The 27,242-nt window shown below is 31.9% G+C and overlaps 1 protein-coding gene across 4 annotated transcripts in view; it reads left to right on the forward strand.

Annotated features, from left to right (window-relative positions):
• The first annotated feature begins 5,371 nt into the window (after positions 1 to 5,371).
• LOC124362689 (prolyl endopeptidase) overlaps positions 5,372 to 27,242 on the forward strand; it is a 56,126-nt gene continuing 34,255 nt past the window's right edge. For 2 of the 4 annotated variants that reach the window (XM_046817391.1, XM_046817394.1), the window contains exons 1-2: positions 5,497 to 5,747; positions 24,090 to 24,187. In XM_046817391.1, coding sequence (XP_046673347.1) covers positions 5,522 to 5,747; positions 24,090 to 24,187 — 324 coding nt within the window. In that variant the 5' untranslated portion in view covers positions 5,497 to 5,521. The other 2 variants (XM_046817393.1, XM_046817392.1) reach the window with 2 other exon arrangements.

The following is a 27,242-nucleotide window of genomic DNA, read 5'->3' on the forward strand; positions in this document are numbered from 1 at the left end:
AAGAGCGAGTAACATATTTTTAATTCCAAAATATATCAAATTAATTTTTCCCGTAATAGTGGAAAATCAACTAATATTTTCCAAAATAAAAAATATGTCAATCCCTCCGATCATATTCCACATTCTTACTGTAAAAATTTGAAATCCTTCGTTTTTGAAATAACGTTTGGACAGACAGGCAGACAAGAAATTAATTTAAAAAAACAGACCTCGAGGGTAGGCCGTCAAGTTAACAATTAATGAATAAATCTTTTTGATAAGTGATATTGAAACGTTTTATAGTGGGCCTGATTATAAAAAGACCCAAAATGGGTACTTTAAATGTCTATAATTTCTCTTGAAGTGACCCAAATTTGTTGGTCGTTTCTGTTTTCAGGAAGGGTATCTTGAAGGATTGTGACTACCATTACATTAAAAAATAAATACTCATATCCAAAAACTATTGCACCACTTTAATAATGGCCCTGATTTCGAAACCACTATTTATTAAGTATTCGATACCTTAATTCAAATTCTTATATTTGCTTATTCTTTGTTGTCATGCAGAATGATGATTTTTTACCTAATATATATTTGTAAAATTATATATTATAATAACACTAGCAGTTACCCATGGCTTCACCGAGGAAGATGAACTGGAGCTGAACTTAATATTTACATTGAAACAATACTTGCCAACATAGCTATTGTATTGTATGTGTAAAATACTCGGTTGCACCACCGTGCTTAGAGATTGTGCAAAAACATCGTAGTCCACTCAATTGTGCACCTGCTGAGACAATGAGAATACCTCTCACTACCTAATACCTAGATTACACTATATTTTGTAGTATAGGTGTGTCTGGTATCGAAACGACGTGAAGTGTTCATATTTCACGACTGCGTTCGCGACAGACAGTTTAATATTCCAGACTCTGCAATAAGAGGAAGGTGAACTGGAGTTGAACTCAACAATCACATTGAATCAACCCTTCCCACCTACGTAATGTGTAGTACAGAATAGATATAGATTAACTTACTCGTATGTGTACAAAGAGAGGAGTAAGCTAATCTTGAAAATAGCAACTATTTTTTATCAGAATTTGTGGGAATTTGTGGTCCATAAATATAAAATGAAGCCTGGTATTAAAACCAACCAAATATAAATACGTAGTCCTCTGAGTAAATTCACTTTTATTGTAATACGATGAAGCCCTATGATGTTTTTTTTTTTACTTAAGTAGGCATACATTATGTACATATCATTTAAGTGTTTATAGTTAAAAGGATCAGAAGTGAAACGAAATAATTGCGATTAACACCTTATTAGATTTTGCACGAGTAGAAGCATTTCTGGTTCAAATGAATTATATTTCCTATGCACAACTGAATTTGCCTCATTGCACTGATCAAGAATATGTGTATATATTCATATGTTGGTCTCGGAAACCTAATTTGGTAAAAAAGAGTCTACTTCCAACCCTTGTAATCTGCTCCCGATCTAACATATTTCCTATGTCTTTATTTATGCAAAGTATGATTATTTTGAAAATTTCGTGAAACGCCAATTTAACTAGTTATTATAAAATACTTAATATTTGCTTCTTTGATACTTTATGAATGTGTCAGTAATATTTTCCCTCGGTGTAAAGGAGACTGGTATATGAATAACTGCAACTGCTGTAGACATAAATATATTAAGTTTTTTTAATAGCTTAATAATCCATACGTACATGAATGCACATGGATTATGTGCGAATGCTCGTAATTATTATTAATGTTAAAAATACTTTTTCAGTTCATTCAAAGGACTAAGAAGCCTAGTTCTGTTCAAAAACGACAACTTTCGGCCGTTTAATTCACTTCCGGTCTAATGTATTTATCATACCACAATTTATTGAGTTTGCCTTGTTGTCCTAATCAAGAGAATAAATAGATATAGTCGAATGTGTTATGTGCCGGGATGTGCGGTATGACGGTGGCGCGTAGCTGGCAGGAGATAAATACCCGAAATTACAGAAAAAGCTCTTCTGATCGAACTTTCAATCGAATTTAAAAGTAAAAATCTCCAAATTCATTTGAATTCTTGGTCCAAAAAAGTCTACCTCCAAAATATTTAAATATAAATTATGCACAATAATTTTGTTACTATAAATAAAATAACTATGATCTGAATACACATGTCTATAATTATGATCAGCTTGGTAGGATTGAAAGTCTAGGATTTCGATGCGTGTGTTAGAGAGGGGAAAGCCTGAAGATGGGATCTTTAGTTTAGACGAGAGACCGCGACGGTTGCCCGACTCGTCACTTACATATAAATTCGGTGTAGTACAAGTTCGGTATGGTTTTGCTATATAAGCAGGCTTTTTATTCGCGTATTACAGTAGTATGATTAAGACAGTAGTTGCTGCTGGCAATCCTCTGGGCGGTGAAATAGAGAAGTAATTCTAACCTATAGTAATTCTAAGAGCGGGTTTGAATTCAATGAGAGTTAAAATGTCAGTGCCTCAGTAATACAGGTATTCCATGCCTGCTTAACCTGTTGAGTTTATTCGGTTTGCCCTTGTTCAAATAGACAATAGACAGTTTCTTTATTCGTGTACATAGAGTTACAGAATTGGCGTCAAGTACCTAGGTAAAGGTAATAATTTAGAATATTAGTCAGCTATGTAGAAAACAGTGGATAAACCATTTTAAGCACTATGATTAATGGTTCCTCCAGTTTATAAATTCTTCAAGGGAGTAAAATGTCCTCTGTAGAAACCATTCTTGGAGTTTCTTCTTGAAGCATTTCTGTCTACTGTTTATTTTCAGATGGTCTGGAAGAATATTGAAGAGTTTAGGTCCTGCATAGCTTGGCTTCCTCTCGTACAAAGCAAGGCGATGAATTGGCAGAGCATAGTTCATGGTGTTCCGGGTGTTGTAATGGTGCATTTCTACCAGCCTTGTAATGTTCTGCGAGACAGCATAGCAGATCACTTCTGTCACAAACAGAGATATCACAGTCCAAATTTTAAGATTTTGAAAAGCTTGCCGGCAAGTAGCCTTTGGGTCTAGTCCTGCCAATGTTCTCACAGCTTTCTTTTGAAGTATTAGTACCCGTTGGAGATTCCCGATGGAAGTGTTTTCCCATACCACTAATCCATATCTTAGATGCGCTTCAAAGAGTGAGAAATAAGCAGTTTTTGATGTGTCCAGATTGCTCATTTTTTGTTATTCTTTTTAATACATATAGGCTACTGCAGATCTTTCTGCAGAGTTGGTCTACATGTGGAGTCCAGGTTAGGTTGTTGTCAATGATGATTCCTAGGTAGTTAGCTTCATTTTTCAATTAAATATCTGGCAAGCCATGTAAAAGGTGATTTTTTTATTGGTGCGGTTTTTAAAACTAAATAAAAAAATGAAAAACAACCTGCATTGACATAAAAATGCATTTATTTGAACTACAGTGTCATGACATTAACGTTTAAAAATGATTTCTGGCATATGGGCTCCATTTCGTTCGCGTAGAAAGCCCAATCGAGAAGTCCAATTTTCGAATACTCTTTCCAGCAGCTGTGGTTGAATTCCGCCAATAACTCGACGAATGTTAGCTTCCAAGTCATTTAAAGTTTGTGGCTTGTCAGCGTATACTTGAGACTTAACATATCCCCACAGAAAGTAGTCTGTTGGCGTGATATCACACGACCGTGGGGGCCAGTTGACACTACCTCTAAATGAGATGATACGTTCACCAAATGTTTCTGCCAAGAGGCCAATTGTGTCGTTTGCCGTGTGGCACGTCGCGCCGTCTTGTTGGAACCAGACATTTTCTAAATCCACTTCAAGTTCGTTTAGCTGAGGAAAGAAAAAGTCCCGTAACATTGCCCGATAGCGTTGACCATTTACCGTAACAGTCTGGCCAGCATTGTCTTTAAAAAAATAAGGGCCAATAACACCACCTGCCCAAATGGCGCACCAAACGGTAAGTTTTTGTGGATGAAGGGGCATACCAACAAATTCTTTTGGGTTTTCATCACTCCAAATCCGACAATTCTGTTTGTTGACAAAGCCGCATAACCAGAAATGAGCCTCATCACTGAAAAAAATCTTGCCTGCGAAAGCTGGGTCACGTATTATCTTATGTTGAGCTCATTCAACGAAATTAAGACGCTTGCGACAGTCTAATCGTTTCAGTTCTTGCACCAACTGAATCTTGTATGGATATAGGCGTAGATCCTTCCGTAAAATATTCCATAGAGTTGAGTAGCAGATCGCTAATTGCTGCGCACGATGACGAATCGACACACTTGGATCCTCTTCAACACTATGAGCAACAGCATCAACAGCCTCTTCGGTCCTTACTGTGCGGCGTCTCTGCCGATGCTTGCCAACAAGAGTGTGGGTATTACGAAAACGATTAACCAAAGCTCGAATACCTGACTCTGATGGACGATTATGAGGTCCGTAAATCGGACGAAGAGCTCGGTAAGTTGCCCAAACTGAACTGCGGTTTTCAAAATAAATTTGCACTATTCGCAAACGCTCTTCTTTTGTAAGTCTGTTCATGGTTACTATACAATAATACGCACTAGACAATACAAATATCGAAATGACATAAGATAATAAACAAAGATCAGCTGTTTTATTCAAATTTAATTGTTGTGTTTAATAGTGGTGCCAACTTAAAAACCGCACCAATAAAAAAATCATTCCTACTGCACTTGCTCTTCTTAAGTTCAGTTGTTGGGTTTTGCGTTATAAATAACGCAATAACAAATAAATTTCACCCCAAGAAAAATAAGTACTACAACTAAAAGACAGCCGATACCTACCGGTTACCTGCATTTATAGAAAACAAATAAAATAAAAATATAATGGTTAGGTTGTGATCTCAAGTGTAGCGTAATACATTGTATTCGTATCAAGTATCTTTATTCCGTATGCAGCGAAGTGTATTTTTAATGTTAGTTGAACTACGGATCACACAAGAGCAAGTGTTCAGTACTATCGTGAAGGACTCGAAAATTGGCCCGGTTTATCTTTATTAATTTGGAGTACAGTTGTGTGGTAAAATAAACAATAACTAGCAGTTTCATTCAACTAATGTGATTACTTTCTGGTTGGATAATTATTTATTGACTTTTCCACTCGGGTTGAAATTAACTGGAGACTTCTAATCAGATGATACCAGATTAAGATTCGGTACATATGGACTGTTTCTATTGCTATGATTGAGTTATCCAATTTTTATTTTAATGTTTTTATAGATATTGTAGTTAACATTTTCATAGATGATCTATTAACTTTGTACTATAGCATACAACTAATTTATATGCTAGTAATAATAATTTTGTATTATGTTTTTCTCCATGCACTTTCTCTGTACAAGTGACTCCTTATTCTTCTGTCTGTCAAGTTGTCATGTCGATGTCGTTTGTTATTGTTAGTAGTATCTCAAGAGAATAGTGGTGTTTTTGTCATATAAATAATCGTCTCATTACTTTGAAAGGCTTTGGTAGGTGTGAAATAATCTCATATGTGGATTTAAATTTGTGAAATGTTTATTATTTTTAAGCTAATAATCAATTATCAAAATAGGAAGAGTTTCACTATCATAAAACGACCTAGAGTCTTAGACACGTTTAAAATTATCTGCTTCCAATCTATAAAATTGAGGTCGTGTCATAGTTTTAATTGTAATGGAAGCAGATTGAGTAAAGTTTATTCAGTGCCTTGTAATAATTTGTTGTTTAACAACGTTATCAGGAAGCATATGCACACAGGTGAGGTTAGGATAGAATGAGGAGAGGTGTAGAATCTGCTTTATGATTAACCTCCAACTAGCACACTTTTTAAAGTTATAGTGGCAGTCATTTCACTTAATTTGAAATTAAAATTTCATTACATTGAAAGCTGAGTTTGGTGTCAGAGATTTAAAATATAATTACAAAAATAGCCTATGTAATATATATATCTGTAAATTATTGATTTTATTAATCGATACTAATAGTGGGTTTGTTTTTTAAATCGATAAGTCCCTAGCAATAGTCTCTAGCTACATATTAAACAATAATTTAAACAAATTAATCATTCATAGTCAGATGCCTTAGGTTATGTTGAAAAGTTCAAATTAACAAGATGCTAAGAACAAAATATTTCTTCCCCTTGTTTGTTTGTTTGGCCTGTTTTCACTACAGTAACATTTGGTTCGTACTTTAGGTTTTGTCGCACCAATCAAACTGTATAAAATTAACTTAAAAGATTTCTTGCCATCTTCAAGAGTATGTTAACCTTTTGTGCTCGAAAACCCAGCAGCACTGGTCTCACCAAGGTTACAAACAGCTCGCGTTAGTTTTGCCATAGTTTGTCCTCGTAACTCGCATGGCCAGTACAGTTGGCCGTGCTACTTTCATTGGCATCTTGGTGGCCACATTTGTTGTTTGGGTAATTATCATATTAACGGCCGGGGCGGAAAAATACGAGTTTTGCGTTAAAAACTTATTGGAATCGTCATATAGAACAAAAAAGTATGAGGTTTGATGGGGTGGAAATGAGAAATAACGAAGTTCTAGAAAATGAAAAATTAAATAACTTTTCAGTAATATCTCCATGTTCTACATCCACGTCTAGCGTCACGTGACCTTTAGTGGCCAATGATTGAACCTCGTGATGACGTCATCGGTTGCGCCGCCATCTTTGCAAACGTAAATGAAAAATAATACAGAAATGAGTAGAATTTTGATCAAAATAAATAATGTTTTTCTTAATTTCGAGAAAAAAATTAATTACGAGTGCCTCTGGCCATCAGCGCGGGCTTCGGCAGCACCTTTGGTGCTGCCCGCGCTGATGTCAATAAAAGAAAAACATCCCTCGAGATAGTACCTATCAGTAAAATATAAAATACTAGAGGGGCTGATCAAAAATATAAATTGAAATGTAATGCAAAGGCAATTATGTAAAGTTAAAAAACTGTTAATTGAGTTAAAATCATGAAAAACTCAAATATATAGATGGATCAGAGAACACATACCATTAGTGTGTTGGCGGATACAGCTGAGCAGCAGCAACAAAAAAGTCGTCTATCACAACGAAACGACAAAGTCTCCCGGTTTAAAAACACCACTCGACCGCACGACGAACACATACACTCATTTTAAAAAATTCCATGTTCAATTAAAAAAGAGATAATTTTGTTTCGGTTAAAACGTAAACTCTTTACGTGCCCTACGAAACACTCCAACACACACAATTCACTAGGGTTGGTTGAACTAGTGGATGGTTGATTCATCATTGTAAACGCACTCACTCAATCCGACCTACTGAACACGATATCTTGTGTAGAACTGACCCATGCCCCGGAGAACTCAGATAACAGGTACGTTATCAGGCTGCTATCAGTCCCGGCCGCAGATAATATTCAAGTAAACAGATTATCCAGACACAGCACACAAACTGAACATTAAAACATTAGGAACTTAACCACTTATCAATATACCCCCTAAAATCATGTTATTTGTCATTTGCACCCCATAGTACTGTATATATTTTTTGTTCAGGAGGGTGAGCAGAATACGTTGGAAACGTCAAATTCGTGATTTGCCGCCCCGGCGTTTAATCTTACTGGTACGGTTGTTTGCCTCCCTAGATCAAAATGATTTTTCAATCATTTGCTCATAGTATTTGCTTAGTTTTAATTTAAAATGTTTTAAAGGAGGGTATGAAATATAATTTAAAATGTATTTTGAATGAATCTTTCTAATACAAAGATAAACATACATTTGGGAATTTAACTCTTATAGGTATGTATATCGTTATCAAAGATATGTAGGTCTAAATAAAATGTTATAAAGTAGGCTTTTACAGTTATCTTATACTCGGCTAGGCTAATTAACATTTTAACTTCTACATAAAGTATTTAATTTTTAAAACCTTCATAAACCAATTATCAAACATTAGAAATCGTGTAATCTAGTGTTAGATAGTTATAATCAAACACTGGGTTCGAACAAAAATTTACAATCTAGTCATTGATTCAGTTCTCTATTTTTTAAGGTTAAGGTTAGATAATTGTGTTTTACACAATTGAGTTGAAGAGAATTTAATGTACTTTCTTTCTGTATATATCATATTAAATTTAATTAATTAGCAATTTATATATAATAAAATACTTACCTCTTAGTCTTCTTGTTAAGCGAAGCTCTCGATGCTGATAACAACATACTCCAACAGTTCCCAACAAAACTGCTTCTCTCCAGATACATAAATAATCAGCTGGATAGGTTTAAAAAGAATTGGACTTTTTCAAACCTCAAATATATAATTAAATAACATATGAGCTTACCAGAAGACAAAATATGTTTGGCCTATCAAACACTGGGTGATTTAGCCTATTGTACATTTTCTCAGTCTTTACATTTTTTCACAGGATAAAATTTAAAAAATACATATCTATGTGTAGTCAAAAATAGTCCTCACACGTCTTCTAGTAAAATTCTCTAAGTTTCTATCCTTTTAGTGTATAGGCCCACTATGCATCATTAGTCATATTTGCACAGTCAATGCTTAGAGAATAATTGTAGGCTAATTTAAAATTAAATTTGCAATTCTGAGAAATTACTATGTCAACTTATATTTCTCTCGTATTTTAGTATATACCTAACCAATAAGGCAGTTCTAAGAAAATAATAAACATCATTTAGGTGTCAGAAAGCCATTGTAAGCTAAACAGTAAGAAGGTTCCTGGTAAACAATTACTGGGTTAACTTAGATTTATTTATTATTTTAGTATCCCAATCAGGCAGTCCTTAGAAAATAAGAAACATGAAAATTGTCAAAAAGCCATGATTTTTGGTTAGTGATAAGAAGATTCATTTTACACAATATGTCACATTAGGCAACTTCTTAATCTCGTCCAACCTGAAAAGGAATGATAAGCGGACTCAGTTTTTTATATTGTTTGGTATAATCATCAATACATAATATTCGTATATGGAATATGAGAACATGAATCAGTATCAACGTATCTATAGTCATAATAACAATCGTATATTTGAAATTATAATAAATTTAATACACTGAGTAACAATATCAGTAAAAGTAATAATAGTTGGTTATTATTGTGCTGGCCGCACCCCACAATTCTGGTGAAAAAAGAAAAAGATCCCTCAAGGTAGTACCCAAAATCAAGCTTAGATCATGTGAGCACTCATAAAGGTTATCTTTACCTTTGGTACTACTAGTAACATATTTATGATAACTTAATCTATACCTACTTATATCGCGTAATAATAACAAGTAGTAGATAGGGACAAATTGGCCCCTTATGACATAGTTTACTTTTGGGAGGTAGAAAACTAGAACATAACATTTAATTTTCACAGTAAGTCAAATAAAGTCTGTTCTTTCAATGTAGTTTTATTGGGGTCCTGTTAAGAAAAACTCTTTCAAAAATAGTGGCCTCCAGATAATACCAAAGTACAATTTCCATTACTGGTGATAACAATTTGTCTCTGAACCTTCTTATCGCTTAGCAACGTTATTGCTTGATTACTGACACTTAGTTTTCATGCTTCTTACTTTCTAAGAACTAACCAGGCTACCTTATCATACTAAAATATGAAAAAAATTGAAGTTGACCCAGTTATTGCTCAGAATTGCCTAACAGTATAATTGTACTAGAATTTTCAAATAAAGAAACTCTTAACTTCATCCATTAAAAGATGTTGTGTTAAAATTAATTTTTACTCAGGTCTAAATTTTTTTATAAACTGCCCATGCTTTTTTCGTCTTTATAGTATGTAAACAATGTTCAGATGTAACATATAACACACAATTCGACATAGAAACAGAGCCTGCGTTTAGATCTCAAGGATACTCTGTCGAATCCCACCCAGGCCATCAAATGCATCAGTGTACAGAGCAAAATGGCGTTCAGTTACTATGACAACCTATTTCAGATTGATCATAAGTGGCTGAGAACAATAAGTAGAGTGCAGCTGTTGCCTGAACGTCTTTCAGTTCCTATTTAGAACTAGTTTTATGAACCACAATTCGTGGTGGAGGACAATAACCTTTGATTGTCACATTTACCATTTTTTCCACGCTGGATTTTCCATTATGTGGGAAAAGTTAAAATGAACAATTGTGTGTTATTTAAAAGTTTATTTAACATAATAAATATTGATACTCTAGCCATTGATTATTAGGTTCAATATTCATACTAACTATCAATTGATAAGATTGATTATTTAGAGGCACCTCATACCTAAGTCTACTAGCATTATTTTGTGAGAGAACACATTATTTTAGATTAGTTAACTAAAAGGTTTCCCCACAACTCATCCCCCAAAAATAGTTAAAACATTTTTTTTAATTTTTAAGCATGTACAGAATTTGCTAAAATCTGTACATCTGCGATTTGAGTTTTTAAATGCAATAATATGTAGTGTTAAGTGTTAGTGTTAACCAGACTTTACCGTAGCACTTTCTATCAGTAGACTACCATTGGCCTTTTACTGTATTGATTCTCCTTATTCTGATTGATAAAATCCTCGCACAGATCAGTGATCCATGAGGACAGGCAGAATAAAACTTAAAAGAAAATAAGCCTCTCTTAAAAAGAATGTTTATAAAAGTATGCATGCATAAGTCAAATACTTTGGTAAAAAAAAAAAAAATTAATTTAGCTATGTTTTGTGAGGAGAAAGAAGGAATACAATGGAGGATGTTTGAAGTAGCTAGCATCTCATAAGACATTGCAGTTGTTTGTTGGTCTGAACCAATTTGTCAAGCTCCCTTTATATTAACCTCCATTAATACAAAAACATTGCTCCCTACCATATATAGCAATTATGAGAGTTTTATTCTCTCATATATGTATACATATATAATTTCAATAAACATTGAATCACAAAAAATACTTGCTCCGCCGGGACTTGAACCCGAATCTCTCACTTGCCGGGTGAATGTGCCATTACACCACAGAGCCCTTACCATTTACGATTCAATTATATTGTATTTGGTCGTATCTGTCACATATGCGTTTAAATAACCAAACTAACATATGTTTATTGAAAGAATTAAATTAGGCTATTGCCATTTATACAAATTTAATTCATGTAAATAAAAGTAAAACTTGGCAAATTGTCAAACCCCATTCTTTCAAAACATTTTGTTTTTGTCAAGTGTATAATATACATACTGACTTTCTCAGTATTATTTTTAAGTGAATATAGGAAATTGAAGGATTCAATTTATCTTGTAAGAGTGACATTTTGGTAACTTAGCTTTACTTCAAACATTAAAATAAAAAAAATTATATTATTCAGTAGATTAACTAATTAAATAATTTATTAATATGCAGACTAAACTGTGTTAAACACTTAAGCAAGACTCCACAGTTTTATATTCTACAATTTTGTAAACCATATCAGAGTAAAAACAAGCACTGTCATAGAATACATTTCATGCACAAGATAAAGATGAGTTATATACCTATCAGCTTGGTTGTTAACTTATCAGCTTGATAACAAAATTACTTTAAAGACAGGCCATTTTTTCCCGATTTTGCAAGGGTATGTAATCCTAAAAAATAGTAACCATTACTCGTTATACATCTATACCATTATTTTCTCAGAGGTCTGTATCTATTATAATATGAATATAAAAATTGTTAAACTATAATTTTCTGTAAAGTATTAAGTAACAAAATTTAATTTCTTTTGTTTTGAGAATACCATACCTACATAATTGGTATATGAAATATTCTTAAAAAAAATTCATATATATATATATATATATATATATATATATATATATATATATATATATATATATATATATATAAATAAATCTTTATATTTTGGTTTTCTAAATGTTTTAAATTAAGTATAGCAAAATAGTGAATTAACGGAATTAAAATTTAATACATATGATTTATGAACAAATAATACTTTATTAAAAGAAGGTTTTAAACAGATTTAAAAAAATATTACTTTTACAGACACATTACGTTTAATATTTATGTACCAATTCATTGACAATATATTGTGGATCAAATAAGATATTTAAAAGTTTGATTAGGACTCAGATCGTACAAGTTTGTTATAGTGTGATGACTCTCAATAGTTTGCAAGGGCTAGCCAGTAACATTGTATATGGCCTCAATCAACCAGTTAGAATCATGAAATGTTTAATAATATTTTATTCTTATCCAATGTAACATTTTTCTAATGTTTTAATTGTAGTAACAAATATATAAAACGCATTAGGTTAAGTACTGCAGGAGAATATATATATATATATATATATATATATATATATATATATATATATATATATATATATATATAGAGTTTTAGTTCATTATATTTGAATTAAGTCCAGTTGTGTCACCAGTAATCCTTGTAATTTTCCATGTGTAGTTCTGATTATACTAGTGTTTGGGACGATACCACTATTGAGGTGAGTATACAGTATTGGATGATAACTATCTGAAGGAAGTAAACTATTGGAAGAAAAAAAGGTAACGGGCATGATTTGATTCAGTTGTGCCGGGAGTTTGAACATGTTAAATTTGCATATATATATATATATATATATAAAACTCTCTTTCTCTCTCTCTATTTCTTAAGCTCAAAATTTCTAAATTATAAAGTTTGTCTTGAATTAATGAATATTGTGACATCATTTTAAATTGTTGGCTGTTTTAAAGTGAAAATTCTGTTCTGGTAAATCAAATAGAGAGTTCTTTTCATTATAATTTCTTATATTAACTTAGGCTAGTGTCCGGCATTGTACTGAGTGAACCCACCGAAACTCTAAAAGAAATACATGTAGACATCACATCTGGTGTTGACAATAGCTATTCAGAACAGTTGCATAAACTTTATTTCCAAATGTAATAGAGCTTAATTACAAGAGCATATTACATTGTTTAAAGTTACTGTGTTGATTACGAATTATATTGTATAGAAACTAAAGAAGTTGTATATTAGGCCCAGTACACGCAGCAACTTCAGTTGTATGCATGTCGAACTTTCCCTGTTGCATAGGTATGTGACATAGTCCCATTGCAATGCGACAGCAGTCGTATGGATATGTGACAACAGATGTTTTCAAATGGGATTACAAGGGCAAATGTATCTTTGCCAGTTTACTTTTATTTGGGTAGATGTTCACTTTAAAATTGCAACGCTTTATCCATTTTCAAATGCTCACCCATATTTGAATTAGTTTCTTGCTACAGCTCTGTAAATGAGTGACCCATTATCATTAATCCAAATAAAAAATGAGAATAAATCTAAAATTTTGTAAAATATTGAGTGTACTACGTGTTTTCCTTTTTTAAAAATTGCTTATTGACAAAAATGTCAGTGTTTTTCAATAAAAGTTAAGTGTGTAACCACTTACATTCTAATTTTCATGGAATACGTCAATATATAGATGTGTCAATTTTAATAGAAATTTCATGGAGTCCATTGGCACCAGGGTTACCAGATGTCACGTATTTCGCCAATTTGTCCCACCTCCAAGGCTAAAATGATACAGGAAGCAGTTTCTCCCATACTTTATTATCACAGGTTATACAAATAAAGATACATAAAAATGTTTTTTACAGTAAACAATGTATTATCCTGTAGTAAAGTATATTAATAAGAGTAAATTAGCTGACTACAGAGAACATATTATTCTAAAAAATGCACATTTTATTTGTTTAGACACAGAATGGTAGCACTGCTTGGCACTGTATCACTACTGGTGCCGATGCACTCTGCGCCGTCCCATCACTTAATCCTCGCATTTCACCAACTGCTGTCCGATTGTTGTTTATATATTATCAAAATGATCATTTTAACCATGTAATATAAAAGAGCAACTTTAAAATCTCAATTTAGTTCAAAATTCTTTCAGTTTTGCAGTTAAGAAAGTAATAACATTTTCTCAAGTCATAAAACAGTGAGTATTCACTTCAAATGTTTTGTTTATTTTAAACCACATTACACAAAAATGAGAGATTTTTTAAATTGCAAAGCTACAGAAAAAAATAAATTGAATTTTATTAATTATTACGTTATTTTTAATAAAAATACTATTGTAATATAAACAATAACATAACCATATTTAAGGTGCGTCTAATGGCAGATAATCTAAATTATTGTCCTAGTCTTCTCAGTATACGTATGAACCCTATGAACTATATAACATTTATATAAAAGTAATTTCAATATAATCTAAGGAAAAATTTTATTGGTCTGCTTCTAACCTTTGCTTTTTACAATAAGAAAACTAAAATTTTCGTATCACCACAAAAATAATAACATGAGAGGTATTAAATAGTTACAAAAAGTATAACACTTTGTAACATATAACGATGGCAAATGTCCGAAATCCTGTCAAACCATCCATCGTCAATAAAAATCTTTAAACAGAGTATTAAAAAGTGTTGGAAAAATTAATATTATATTATCATATCACATTTAAAGATAGCAGATGGTAATTTTTTAAAGCTTATTACCGTAAAAACATTATGAAATTTTTTAAGAATAATAGAAGTTGCTACATCTAATTACAAACATAAAAATCAACCAAGAAATAATGTACATTAAAGCTTTTAACTGTTGTAATGTACAGCAAATTTTCATTGTTAACATGTTTACAGCATCGTTAACCGTGCATTACAACTGTTAAAAGCTATAACTACATTATTTACTGATCAGTCTTTATGATCTAGATCAAAATATTTGTAAGTAGATGTAGCAACTTTTATTAGTCTTTAAAAAAATTCACAATGTTATTAGGTTTTCGGTACCGTATTAAGCTTATAAATTTGTACTGTCCACCATCTTGAAGCGTGATATAATATAATATTTATTTCTCTCATGATTGGAGACTGCAATAAAAATAATTGTACCAAAGTTCAGTTTTATGTTTACTGCTTTCTGAACTAAAAATAAAAATTAAAAACCCATAATGCACAGACAGACGATAAACAAGGAGAGATATACCAAGGGTTGCATTTATTTTGTAGCTCCTATATATTAGCTCTATTTTGTTCATGGAACAATATCCTAAAGTTTGTGTAGAGAGTTTTGTTACATTCTGTATATACATACTTTGTTGTTTCTTTTTTTTAATGGCAATGAGTGAGCATGAATTAAAATAATGGTATTTATATATATATATATATATATATATATATATATATATATACAGGGTGATTCATGAAGTTCTCCCCCACTTCTACAGCACATTGTACTAGTAAAAATAATGAAAAAATGTTATATAAACATAGGTCGAAAAACGCTTCGTTAGCGGAGTTACAGCTAGCGAAAGATTTTTCGCCTGAATTCCTGGGTAAAGAGTAAAATAAAGCCATACTGAACTTTTGGAAAGGTTAATTAAGTAAGAAATATCGTGGATTCTTATGTATTTTTACCTGAATAAAGCTAATAAAATAGGTTTCAGAACTGTACCTGTAGTAGTTTTTGAGGGATTCAGGGTTTAAATGCAAAAAATTGGGGCACGAAACAATGTTTTTTTAAGTTTGATGTACAATAACTTTGTTAAATTGGTAATAAATACATAAATCAACAAACATTAATTGTAGAGAATTTAATTCTGAGAAATTTGATATAATCAAAGTCTAAAATAAAACAGAAATAAGTACCAAAAAATCGATTTTAGTCAGTATAATACATTACTAGTTTTAAGCAAAATTAATCAGGTTGGGCCAACCGTACGCACCTTTTTATAATAGATGTTCGAAAATGAGGGCCATCATTTATCAATACATTTTGCAGCACGTTTGTGTGTTGCTTTTGTTGCGTTTCTTAATTTTTCAGGACTTCCCTGTATCTGCACAGCCGAATCCATAATACGGGCAATTAATTCATCACGAGGAATTCACTTTTGTCTTGTATACAATGTCTTTCATCCATCCCCAGATGCATTAATCCAATGGAGATAGATCTGGTGATCTTGGTGGCCAAGGGTGAGGCCCTCCACGACCAATCCAGTGTCCAGGAAATTGATGATTTAAGTAAGCAGAAACGGCAAGTGAAAAGTGGGGAGGTGCTCCGTCATGCTGGAAGTACAAATTTTGTCTGAGATGTAAAGGAACATTCTCTAACAGCTGCGGCAACTCTTCTTGAAGGAAATACAAATAGAACTCAGCATTTAGGCGTCCAGGTAATTATGAAAGGTCCAATCAGCCGATTGTGCAAAAGGCCACACCAGACATTGACACTAAATCGGTGTTGAAAGTTCTGTTCCACTACCTCATGTGGATTTTCTTCTGCCCATGAGTGTTCATTGTGCAAGTTATTGACACCATCCCGAGTGAATTGTGCCTCATCCGTAAACAAAATACGCTTGTAGAGTTAATTATTAATATTCAAAAAGTTGCAAAACTCCAAGCGAAGCGGACCCATCCCCTAGCTGTAAATGTTGAACCTTTTGTTTATGAAACGGATAAAATTTGTTTCGATTAAGTGACCTCCACACCGTTGACTGCGAAACTCCTATCCGCCTAGAAATACGTCGTGTACTTACACCTGGACTGCGGATGAACAGCATTAATAACAATATCATCATCAAGTTGGACAGCTCGTTTCATAATTGGTTCTAGTACTTGGTAGTGATCCTGTTTCCCGAAGAGTACGAAAAGTTCCTGAAATTGTTTTGGTATCTGGAATCCTCCTATTAGGGTAACCTAGTTCATATTCTTCTACAGCAGCTCTAGCATTACCATTACAGTAACCCAAAATACAAACCATATCAGACGTATTCCTCTGATGTAAATAAGTAAGGCATTTTTTCGCTGAATAAACAATCGAATTATAACTCACAGAAAAATTGCATTTAATAACACGATTCACAGAAACCCGATCTCCTGCTGTAGCTTGCAAAACACCACTAATACACAGTTCTAACGTAACAGTACAGAATACCATTGTTGATCAGCTGTTATTCGTGCGTTACCAACTTAGAAATTAATAAAACAAAAAACTGCTTTTCGCATGATTAGTAAACAATAATGGGAAAATGTTTGCTTCATTTATTTTCGAACATTTGATGTAAATTTTTATTTAAAAAAAAAAAAATACAACGTAACCAAAATATGATATTTTTATTTACAAACAAATTTATTTAACAGTTAATCTTGTTTTCTCAATTTATATCATCATTAAGGAACAAACATTTTGTTTTTGTTTTATTTTAACTAAATACCGTACGGTATTTCTTTACAGCTAGTAATGTATTATACTGAATAAAAATCGATTTTTTTGGTACTTATTTCTGTTTTATTTTCGACTTTGATTATATCAATTTTTTTCAAAATTAAATTCTCTACAATTAATGATTGTTGATTTTATGTATTTATTACCAATTTAACAAAAGTTATTGTACATCAAACTTAAAAAAACATTGTTTCGTGCCCAATTTTTTGCATTTAACCCTGAATCCCTCAAAAAACTACTACAGGTACAGTTCTGAAACCTATTTTTATTATCTTTATCAGGTTACAAAAATACATAAGAAATCCACGATTATTTCTTATTTAATTAACCTTTCCAAAAAGTTTCAGTATGGCTTTATTTTACTCTTTACCCTGGAATTCAGGCGAAATCTTTCGCTAGCTGTAACTCGCTAACGAAGCGTTTTCGGACCTATGTTTATATAACATTTTTTCATTATTTTTACTAGTAAAATGTGCTGCAGAAGTGGGGGGAGAACTTCATGAATCACCCTGTATATATATATACAGGGTGATTCAAAACTAAACGGCAATCTCTCGGGAGCTTATTCTATAGCTAAAAACAAGTAAAAAAGTTCATATAACCATATGCCCGGAAACGCTTCGTTAGCGAGTTACGCCTAGCGAAAGATTTCGCCCGGATTTTCAGAACCCTTGGTGAAGTCAGGCCGTATATAAAAATGGTAAAGGTAGTTACAAAGATACAAATACGATTGTTTTTTATGTTTTTATATCTGACAAATTTATTAAAATTCGTCCCAGAGCTGTAAATGCAATACTTTCAGAGATATCTTACGTAAAACACAAGAATTGGTGCAAAGAAATAAACACATTTTTGTGTTTAACGTAAGGATTACTTCCATAAATGTTAAATAAGGTCATTTTTTTCTTAAACAGATTTGTAGAATATTTAATTCTGAAAAAGATTCATGTGAATTACTTAGGAAAAAAAATTAATAATAGGTATTGAAATTTAGCTTTATTTAAAAATAAAACAGATGCACAAAAATGCATATTCTTATCTGCATAGAATATTAACTAATGTTTAGGTTGTGAGTAAACAGCTGATCATTTATTCTAGACTGAACATTAACATAAAATGTATTTACCTTTATAAAACTGTAATAATCACCTATAATAGTTGCTCAAAGTGTCCTCCGTTGTTAGCAATGCACGTTTTTCGCACGACGAATCCACTCTTTTCTAGCGCGTTTCATAACGTTTGGAGCATTCTTGATAGTTTCTGCCGCCTCTGTAATGCGATTACGTAACTCCTCTATGGTGTTAATCCGTTTTGAATAAAACAATTGACTTCATCCAACCCCATAAGAAAAAATGTCTGCTGGCGCGAGAGGTCAGGAGAACGTGGTGGCCATTTTACTGGTCCATTTCGACCAATCCATTGTCTACCGTATGTATCATTTAAATAGTTTTTCACATCATTAGAAAAATGTGGAGGTGCTCCGTCGTGCATAAACCATGCATTTTATTCTGTTTTGAACAGGAATATCTTCCAAGAGGGTAGGCAGGTTTGTTCTTAAAAAAATTTAAGTACGCTACTCCATTAAGTCGATTAGGGAGGAAAAATGGACCAATCAAATTATCACCCAGAACACCAAGCCATACATTGACTGAAAATTTATGTTGAAAATGCCTCGTCGCAGTTTCATGTGGGTTGTCGTACGCCCAAGTATGGGTATTACGAAAATTTACAATTCCATTTCTAGTAAAAACAGGATTCATCAGTAACGAGAGATACGCCGAAGAAAATACTGATGTCGTAAAACAATTTCTTCTTAACCAGCGGCAGAACATCTTCCGTTTATTAAGATCTTGCGGGTAATAAGTCTTGAAAAACGTGTTATATGGAATGGGTACAACTGTGCTTCATGAAGTGTGTCCGCCATACGCTTGACTGGCAAATATTTAACTGACATGATAATCGTCTGGTGCTTGTGGTTGGTGATAATTCTACTGCATTTATTATTGCTTGTTCATTATTATAGTTCCTTGCGCTACGTTGACGACCAATATCTATTCGCTTCGGTTTTAAAGCTACCAGTTTCTCTAAGTCGTCTCTCCACAGCTTCAAATGTTTTGCGATCAGGTGTTCTTCAATGTGGAAAAAGTATCACGATATTCCTGAACTGCAGCTAAACCATTCTTGTTAACTTTGCCGTAAATCAGTATCATGTCCGTATACTCTTCAAACGGAAATACATACCATTTTACATTATCTGCCATTATTTACTAAGATAATTACATACACTTTTATAAAAATATTTAATAAAATATTTTAAAAATAAATATTTAATAAAATATTTTATACACTTGTATAAAATATTTCCAAATAATCACAGGATCTCATAAAATACAATCTTCACACGCCACAATACAAAAACCTCCATAAAGGTTATTCAAATATTACTTCATGAACTTAATTGTTGATCAGCTAATATTGCCAACCTTTGCAAAGAAATATGACGATAAAAAGTGTTGAATAAATGATCAGCTGTACTCACAACCTAAACATTAGTTAATATTCTATGCAGATAAGAATTATGCATTTTTTGTGCGTCTGTTTTATTTTTAAATAAAGCTAAATTTCAATACCTATTATTAATTTTTTTCCTAAGTAATTCACATGAATCTTTTCAGAATTAAATGTTCTACAAATCTGTTTAAGAAAAAAAATGACCTTTATTTAACATTTATGGAAGTAATCTTACGTTAAACACAAAAAATGTGTTATTTCTTTGCACCAATTCTTGTGTTTTACGTAAGATATCTCTGAAAGTATTGCATTTACAGCTCTGGGACGAATTTTAATAAATTTGTCAGATATAAAAACATAAAAAACAATCGTATTTGTATCTTTGTAACTACCTTTACCATTTTTATACGGCCTGACTTCACCAAGGGTTCTGAAATCCGGGCGAAATCTTTCGCTAGGCGTAACTCGCTAACGAAGCGTTTCCGGGCATATGGTTATATGAACTTTTTTACTTGTTTTTAGCTATAGAATAAGCTCCCGAGAGATTGCCATTTAGTTTTGAATCACCCTGTATATATATATATCATTAGAGTTGTAACACTTTCGTGCTTATTCAATGCCTTAACAAAAAGAAACAATAAAGTTGATTCCTATTTAGTTCTGTAGTCCAGTATGTAATTAAAAGAAATATAGGCTCAGATGTTTTGAACAATAAACTGAGGAAACCCAACATTCCAAAATAACTTTCCCTTATGTGACGAGAAAGGAACTAGACTAATAGAGTAATCTGTAGGAATAATTTTACTTGTCACACTAACAAAAAACAACTTTAAAGCCAGTCACAATTTTTGGAGGGTGGTCCTTTGTATTGAATCTTATGGCTTCTTTCTCCGGTAAAAGGCTTCAAAATAATATGTACCATTTACAATAACCTTTCATTACAACATTTTATGACATCCTCCACAGGCTATCTTCTCTAAGTTGAAAAAGTATTTTTATCTTGAGCCTTAATGAAGGTGGTTCCAGACTTTTATACTCTCTGTCTGTCTATCTATCAATTAAATCTTTATATGTGACGATAGCCTGGTTTTCTAACACATATGAGACAGAAACGGAATACAAAACAATTTAATCATAAAAAGTTAGGTCTCTGTGGTAACATGCTCGCCTGGCAAGTGAGAGATGCAGGTTCAAGTCCCCGCAGAGCAAGTACTTTTTTTGATTCAATGTTTATTGGAAAATTATATATATTTAATTATTTATTTATATAAACACTCACATTACTGGATCTGGAGAAACAAAAATTCAAAATCAGTTAGTGAATAATTCAATTTTATTTATTAAGTCCCTGTACATTTGTCTCATATCTAGGGCTAACTTGTATCCTCATCTTAAAATACATAATGTAATTATGGTGGCGTTGTAAAAGTAATCAATTAAAGTTGCTATAGGCTACTGTACTATAACAACCAAACTGAAAAAATATTGGCCTTGCAGCATTATATTATATTTAAAACTTAATTCACACTGGTGTATTGGCCGCTTTATGAATGAATTGAAACATTTAACTCATTAAGTGAAAGATGATTCTAAATTCTGTTAACGTAGCCAGTTGAAATAAAACCTGTTCAGCTTGAATTGAAGGAAGTAAAGAACTCTAGTCCTTGGTCTTGGTGGTCTTGGTCTCCTTGGTGATAGCTCAAAGGTTAGACTGATAGCAGCATGTATGAGTCTGAGTTCAGAAAATCTTATCGTAGCAAATTTATCTGAGTTTGCATAATTAAATTGTGTCACGCTTATTTGATATTGGTAAACAGTTATAATGGATTATCAAAGGAAAAAAGTAATTTTTTTAATTTTTACTAACACGTATTTTTTCACTCATAGTTTGAAATTATATTTGTTGTGCAAGATCATTCTTGAATAACTCCTGGGAAACATGCTTAAGAATAAAAAATATAAAAATGTATAGCATCAAACTTTAATTATAGAGTGTAGAGTGTCTTAGAAGTAATGCTGTTTATTATTTTCAATAGATAACATATAAAGGTTTATCTGTTATCCTTAAAATTTAAAAGTTTAAAATTTATTTTGTAATATATTATTTTAAAAACAAAGTGTTTCAGCCATTTTATATAAATACTTTATAGTTTCTACAAAATATTATTTTTTGTTAGTAATATTCAAAATGTTACTGAAGTTTAATTAAGTGCTGAATCTTAATTTAAATGAATGCAAAAATTTAAAAATGTTGTATTTATGAATGGTTAAATTTTGAATTTGATAATATCAAGAACAGAAATAAAATCTGTGGAGTAGAACTTAACTAAAATCAGTTGGTCATAGGAAGTTTATCAATTTACAAATGGTTTTTGTAAATATTAAAATAATATACAAGAATATTTACCAGTACAAGCTGTATGCCAAATTGTGTATATTGATTTGGTTAAATGGTCGGTAGTTACATATAAGCACATAAGGATAGCTATTTTCTTATTCCAGAGGTATCAAAATTGATATTCCAACAGAAAACCAAAATTTATCTGGTTCACACTGCATTGAAAAATTACTGACATAATTAAAATTTTGAGATATTGTTTTGTTTTAATAATATTGTATTGACTGAACACGGCTTTGTACAATAAGGCTGAAACATCTCAAAATAGTAATGGTGTAGACGGATTTTCAATGTGATAAAAAAACTGAAAGACAGATAATAATAAAGACATTGGCCACATAAACCTAAGAATTAAGATTATTTTCTTTTATATTTTGAGGGAGGAAGTTAATAATTAACAATTATAGTGTGTGATAGTTAAAATTTTTGGCATTATGTTTTATGGTAGGAAGAGGATTCAATATTTACATCATATTTTTATTCGTCTGTAAGCCTGATACAACTGTGGTTATGAAATAAGATAGAGCTCGACTGAATACATTTAGTGATCATACAATTGTTTTAGCTGGCATTAATAACATTAATTATGATAACACAGGAAAGCATACTCAGCAAGTTATCAAGCACTTATCATTTTGTGATTGCCAGGTAGTATTATCTGTGAAGTGCTTTATTACATATTGTTTTATCAAAGCTAAACAAGTTAATCCATTAGCTGACACAACACTTTAATTTAGTGTGGTGAAGACTGGCTGTATTAGTAAGACTTGAAGCTAATGTTGTAAGAAATGAACATTTCACTTGTTACTCAATTCACTGTGGGTATCATACACATAAACAAGGATTGGTTGGGAATTACTGATGACCTTGTTCAACAAGCTGTTAAAAATAAAAGTTATTACATTTTGTAAATAGAGACTAGCCATAGCAGTTTAATCATATAGTAATGCTAATATGGAATAAATGGAACGAAAGAATTCCCAGAGATACCATTGCATAATACTTAAGCTTTTCCATTTTTGACACCTACACAAAATAAATATAGACCATCTACAGTCTGCTTGTATTGTAAATCTTCTGTAACTATCACAATTCCTGTTCAAGTTCCTCTTCCCAAGACAATAACAAGTAATAAGAAAGGGAACATTAAAATTTTGATGACTAGAGTTTCTGGAATATGTGTCTTTGTAGAGTATGCCCGTCATATTTGCTTTTTTGTGATATCCAAAAAAATTTAGGCATACAAAATTAACAACATTGGTAACGTGCCAAATAAAAACTTCCCCACAACTACATACATGATATCACTCCAAAAAAAATTCCTTTTTGTAACAGCTTAGATTTAAACTAGTAAAAACGTATTCAAGATATTTCAACCTGTTCATTTAATGTTGAAATAAATGTTAAATAACATAGTCCCTATAAGTACATTCTCCTGATGGAGACTGCAGGAATCCTTCAATCCTAAGAAGAAAACAATCTGCCTCTAGGACCTACATATGGATACATTTGTAGTTTCAGCCTGCGTCGTTGAAAGATTACACACTCAAAAAAATCAGTTTACAGGGAAAACATGGTCTCCTTAGATATTGCAGGCATAGTTGTCAAAGTGTTAAAAATATACTCAGTGAACAACATGATAAGTATATCACATTACAGATATTTAATTAAAACATACACAGTTTAGCATCAAGAATATAATTCTTGAAGATATTAATCCAGAATAGTTATTTTTGTGAATAAAAAAAGCTGAGCAAAAACAAAGAACATTTTAAAATTGTCTCATTATCAATTCAATTATATTTCTCAAGCTATCTTACATCTTTTTTGAGAGGACCACTTTTGGTTTGTGTTAATTCAAATCATTCACTCAAATAGAAAATTTGAAAAATAAACCATGTAAATGGACAGTCTTTATAATTATAGAGATTACATTTCAATAAGATGGTTTATTAATTCATTTGTTGGTTCTACAGGGTCTGAAACTCGTCTTCTTTCACACGAAAGCATGAAGTTTGAGTATCCTAATGCAAGAAGAGATGAGAGTGTTGTAGATGTTTATCATGGAGTCAAGGTAAGTCATACTAATTGCTGGTATTTCCAGACTGGCTTTTATTCATTTCCTCTTGTGACAGTCATGACTAGGTTTCATGTTTCTGATATTTCATCAGTCTCATGCAAATGAGTCATTTCTCATTTATTACTCTATTATTACATGTGTATTTGACGAAATAACAGTTTATTTTTCTATAACACATTTAACAATAATGTAGCTTATAGTATGTTTATTCTTAATTGTATGCTCATGTGTTCTACTGCAGGCAATGCACCAAAGTTCACATTAAATTTGAATCTATATCCTTGTGAATTTTCAAATATTTGTGTTTTTGATCTTATTCTTCAGGTCCAACTAGAACTAAATGAAATATTTACTTCCTATAGTACAGCTTTTCCATTATTTTTAGAAGTAATTAGTTATAAAATTAATATATTGTCCACCAATGTAGGTATTAATATAAATTATGTGCTAATAGTAGGCCTAATAGTTGTTCTCTTAAAATAATAATCACACCTTGATCTTAACTGTGAAAAAATGTTCAATCAAAAGAACTGTTGAATCATGATTTGGAAGAAATTTAGTCATATTGCATAAACTTTAACTTAAATCATTGAGTAAAACTTCTCAAATTAACAAACACATGAGTTATTTTTGTTGTATTCCACTGCCCTTTCATAAAATGTTATGTTCCTACACACCTTATTTAGATTTAAGTATTAAGTTATATAATTATGCAAGTTCAAAGATATAAAAATACTTAAAAATAATTTAAATGTTTTTACTAAATTCAGTAGATTTCGTAATCACCCACAATCACTCCCGTAATGGAATTTCAAGCATATCTTTTGGCAATTCACCAATTGCAGCACCCAGAATTTAAAATCGTATGACCTGAAAATCTGTTTTATACATGAGCTTATGTAATATAATTTATGAACATAATAACTGCCGTAATTTTTAATAGATTAAAAATTTAACTTAATACAGAGATAGCGTATGTATATACGTTGGATGAGTTTGTTAGCCAGTTTCTATCAATAAAAAGTTTCTTTCAAGATAACAGGCATTTAAATTTTTTATATTAACCATTTCAGAACATGGAGTTGTGTTTTTCTTAGATACGTAACTTAAGTTCTGCATATTTTTTTTATATCTCACAAGGTTTAAGATACAAATTTTGAGAAATATACCATAACATAGTGGGAGTGCAAGTGTTAACACAGATGTATAATAACATTAAATCATTACAAATGAATATTTTTACAAACATAATTTCTAACTAATTGCAACCAAACCAAATCCATGGTTTTAAAAATGTCTTAAAATATCCTTATGATATTTCACATTGTTTCCAAATTGATGAATATTATATTTATTGATATCAATATATTATATTGATTGATGATACATTTTTGACAATATTATGAGGTTTTTATATTTTTTTTACATACCAACCATTAAAGAATTGTCATTTTATCAGTGTTGTAAAAATTAACCCCCATAACTAATAGTACATCTTCCAATGATAAAATAGATCAGCTTCTATAATTCTTTTGAAGCAAAATAAATTATGGGGGATTTCTTGATCGATGTTTTGCTATTTGCATCCCTGCTCTTAAGGTGTTGACCATACCTAGAGGCAATAATTTGTTTTTAATGTACTAATACCCCTAGAATCATGATCAAAAATCAAATTCTCTAACTCTTTTCATGTATAGTCTACTTATTGTTAGCCAACACTTTGTCTGTGATGGCTTGATTGATTGTCTGGCTTATAAGTGTACTTCATAATGCTATCGCTAAGCTAATTAATTCAAGTTACGCACAAGGCAATTTATAAACAGTTTAAACAGACATTCCATTGATGAGCTCATAATGCAGTATTATACAGGGTGTACATAAAGTCCTGCACGGGTATAATATTTTCTGAACGATAACAGATAAAGAAACAAGATTTGGTACATCAATACTACACCTAAAAATCTACTTTTTGAAGGAACTATCAGTTTTCTGTAATATCATGGGGACGTCCCGCAAGGAGTCAGAAGGAAATCTTAAATAGGAGCATAGGTCAATATGGACATCATTTTAAAGGGCTTATATAGCAGAGTTTAATGCCGCAAACCGCACTCAAAAAGATTGATCCAGTACAAAATGGCGGCTGTTCAAAGATTTTACTTGGTTACATTTTATTAGTAGCCATAACCCCAGTAAAGCAAAATTGCAACCAAACGAATACTGCAGCTAACTACTACATTATGCTTGTCAGTTGTACAGAAGTGAATTATGACATTAGTTATCCTCAAGGGTTACAGATTTGGTCCTAATATATTGATAACGGGGAAAACCTGATAACAGTAACAATTAGAAATCTCTTATCTTTGGGTCGCAGTTAGGACTTTCCTATTAGCCAGTCTATTCATAGTAGGCTATTCTAGTTTTCTTGTTTTAGTAGTGCTGTCCATCCATTTTATCAGTGCGCTTTAGTACAAAAGAGTTTGTCGTATTGCTTGTAGTTCTCAACTACACTATGTCGCTTGACGAACGTGAACGTATAACACTTCTTATGATGGTTGGGGAAATAACAGACGATCATACGAGGAAGCATGCCATTTATTTAATGACTACTTTCACGAGAGGCAGCCAATTTCTAGAACAACTGTAGGGAGAACTGTTCAACACTTTATGAAAACAGGAAGTGTTTCCGATCGTCATAGTTCGCTGAGATTTCTAATTGTTACTGTTATCAGGTTTTCCCCGTTATCAATATATTAGGACCAAATTTGTAACCCTTGAGGTTAACTAATGTCATAATTCACTTCTGTACAACTGACAAGCATAATGTAGTAGTTAGCTGCAGTATTCGTTTGGTTGCAGTTTTGCTTTACTGGGGTTATGGCTACTAATAAAATGTAACCAAGTAAAATCTTTGAACAGCCGCCATTTTGTACTGGATCAATCTTTTTGAGTGCGGTTTGCGGCATTAAACTCTGCTAGATAAGCCCTTTAAAATGATGTCCATATTGACCTATGCTCCTATTTAAGATTTCCTTCTGACTCCTTGCGGGAC

The sequence above is a fragment of the Homalodisca vitripennis genome, chromosome 5, assembly GCF_021130785.1.
Source record: "Homalodisca vitripennis isolate AUS2020 chromosome 5, UT_GWSS_2.1, whole genome shotgun sequence".
Classification (NCBI taxonomy): domain Eukaryota; kingdom Metazoa; phylum Arthropoda; class Insecta; order Hemiptera; family Cicadellidae; genus Homalodisca; species Homalodisca vitripennis.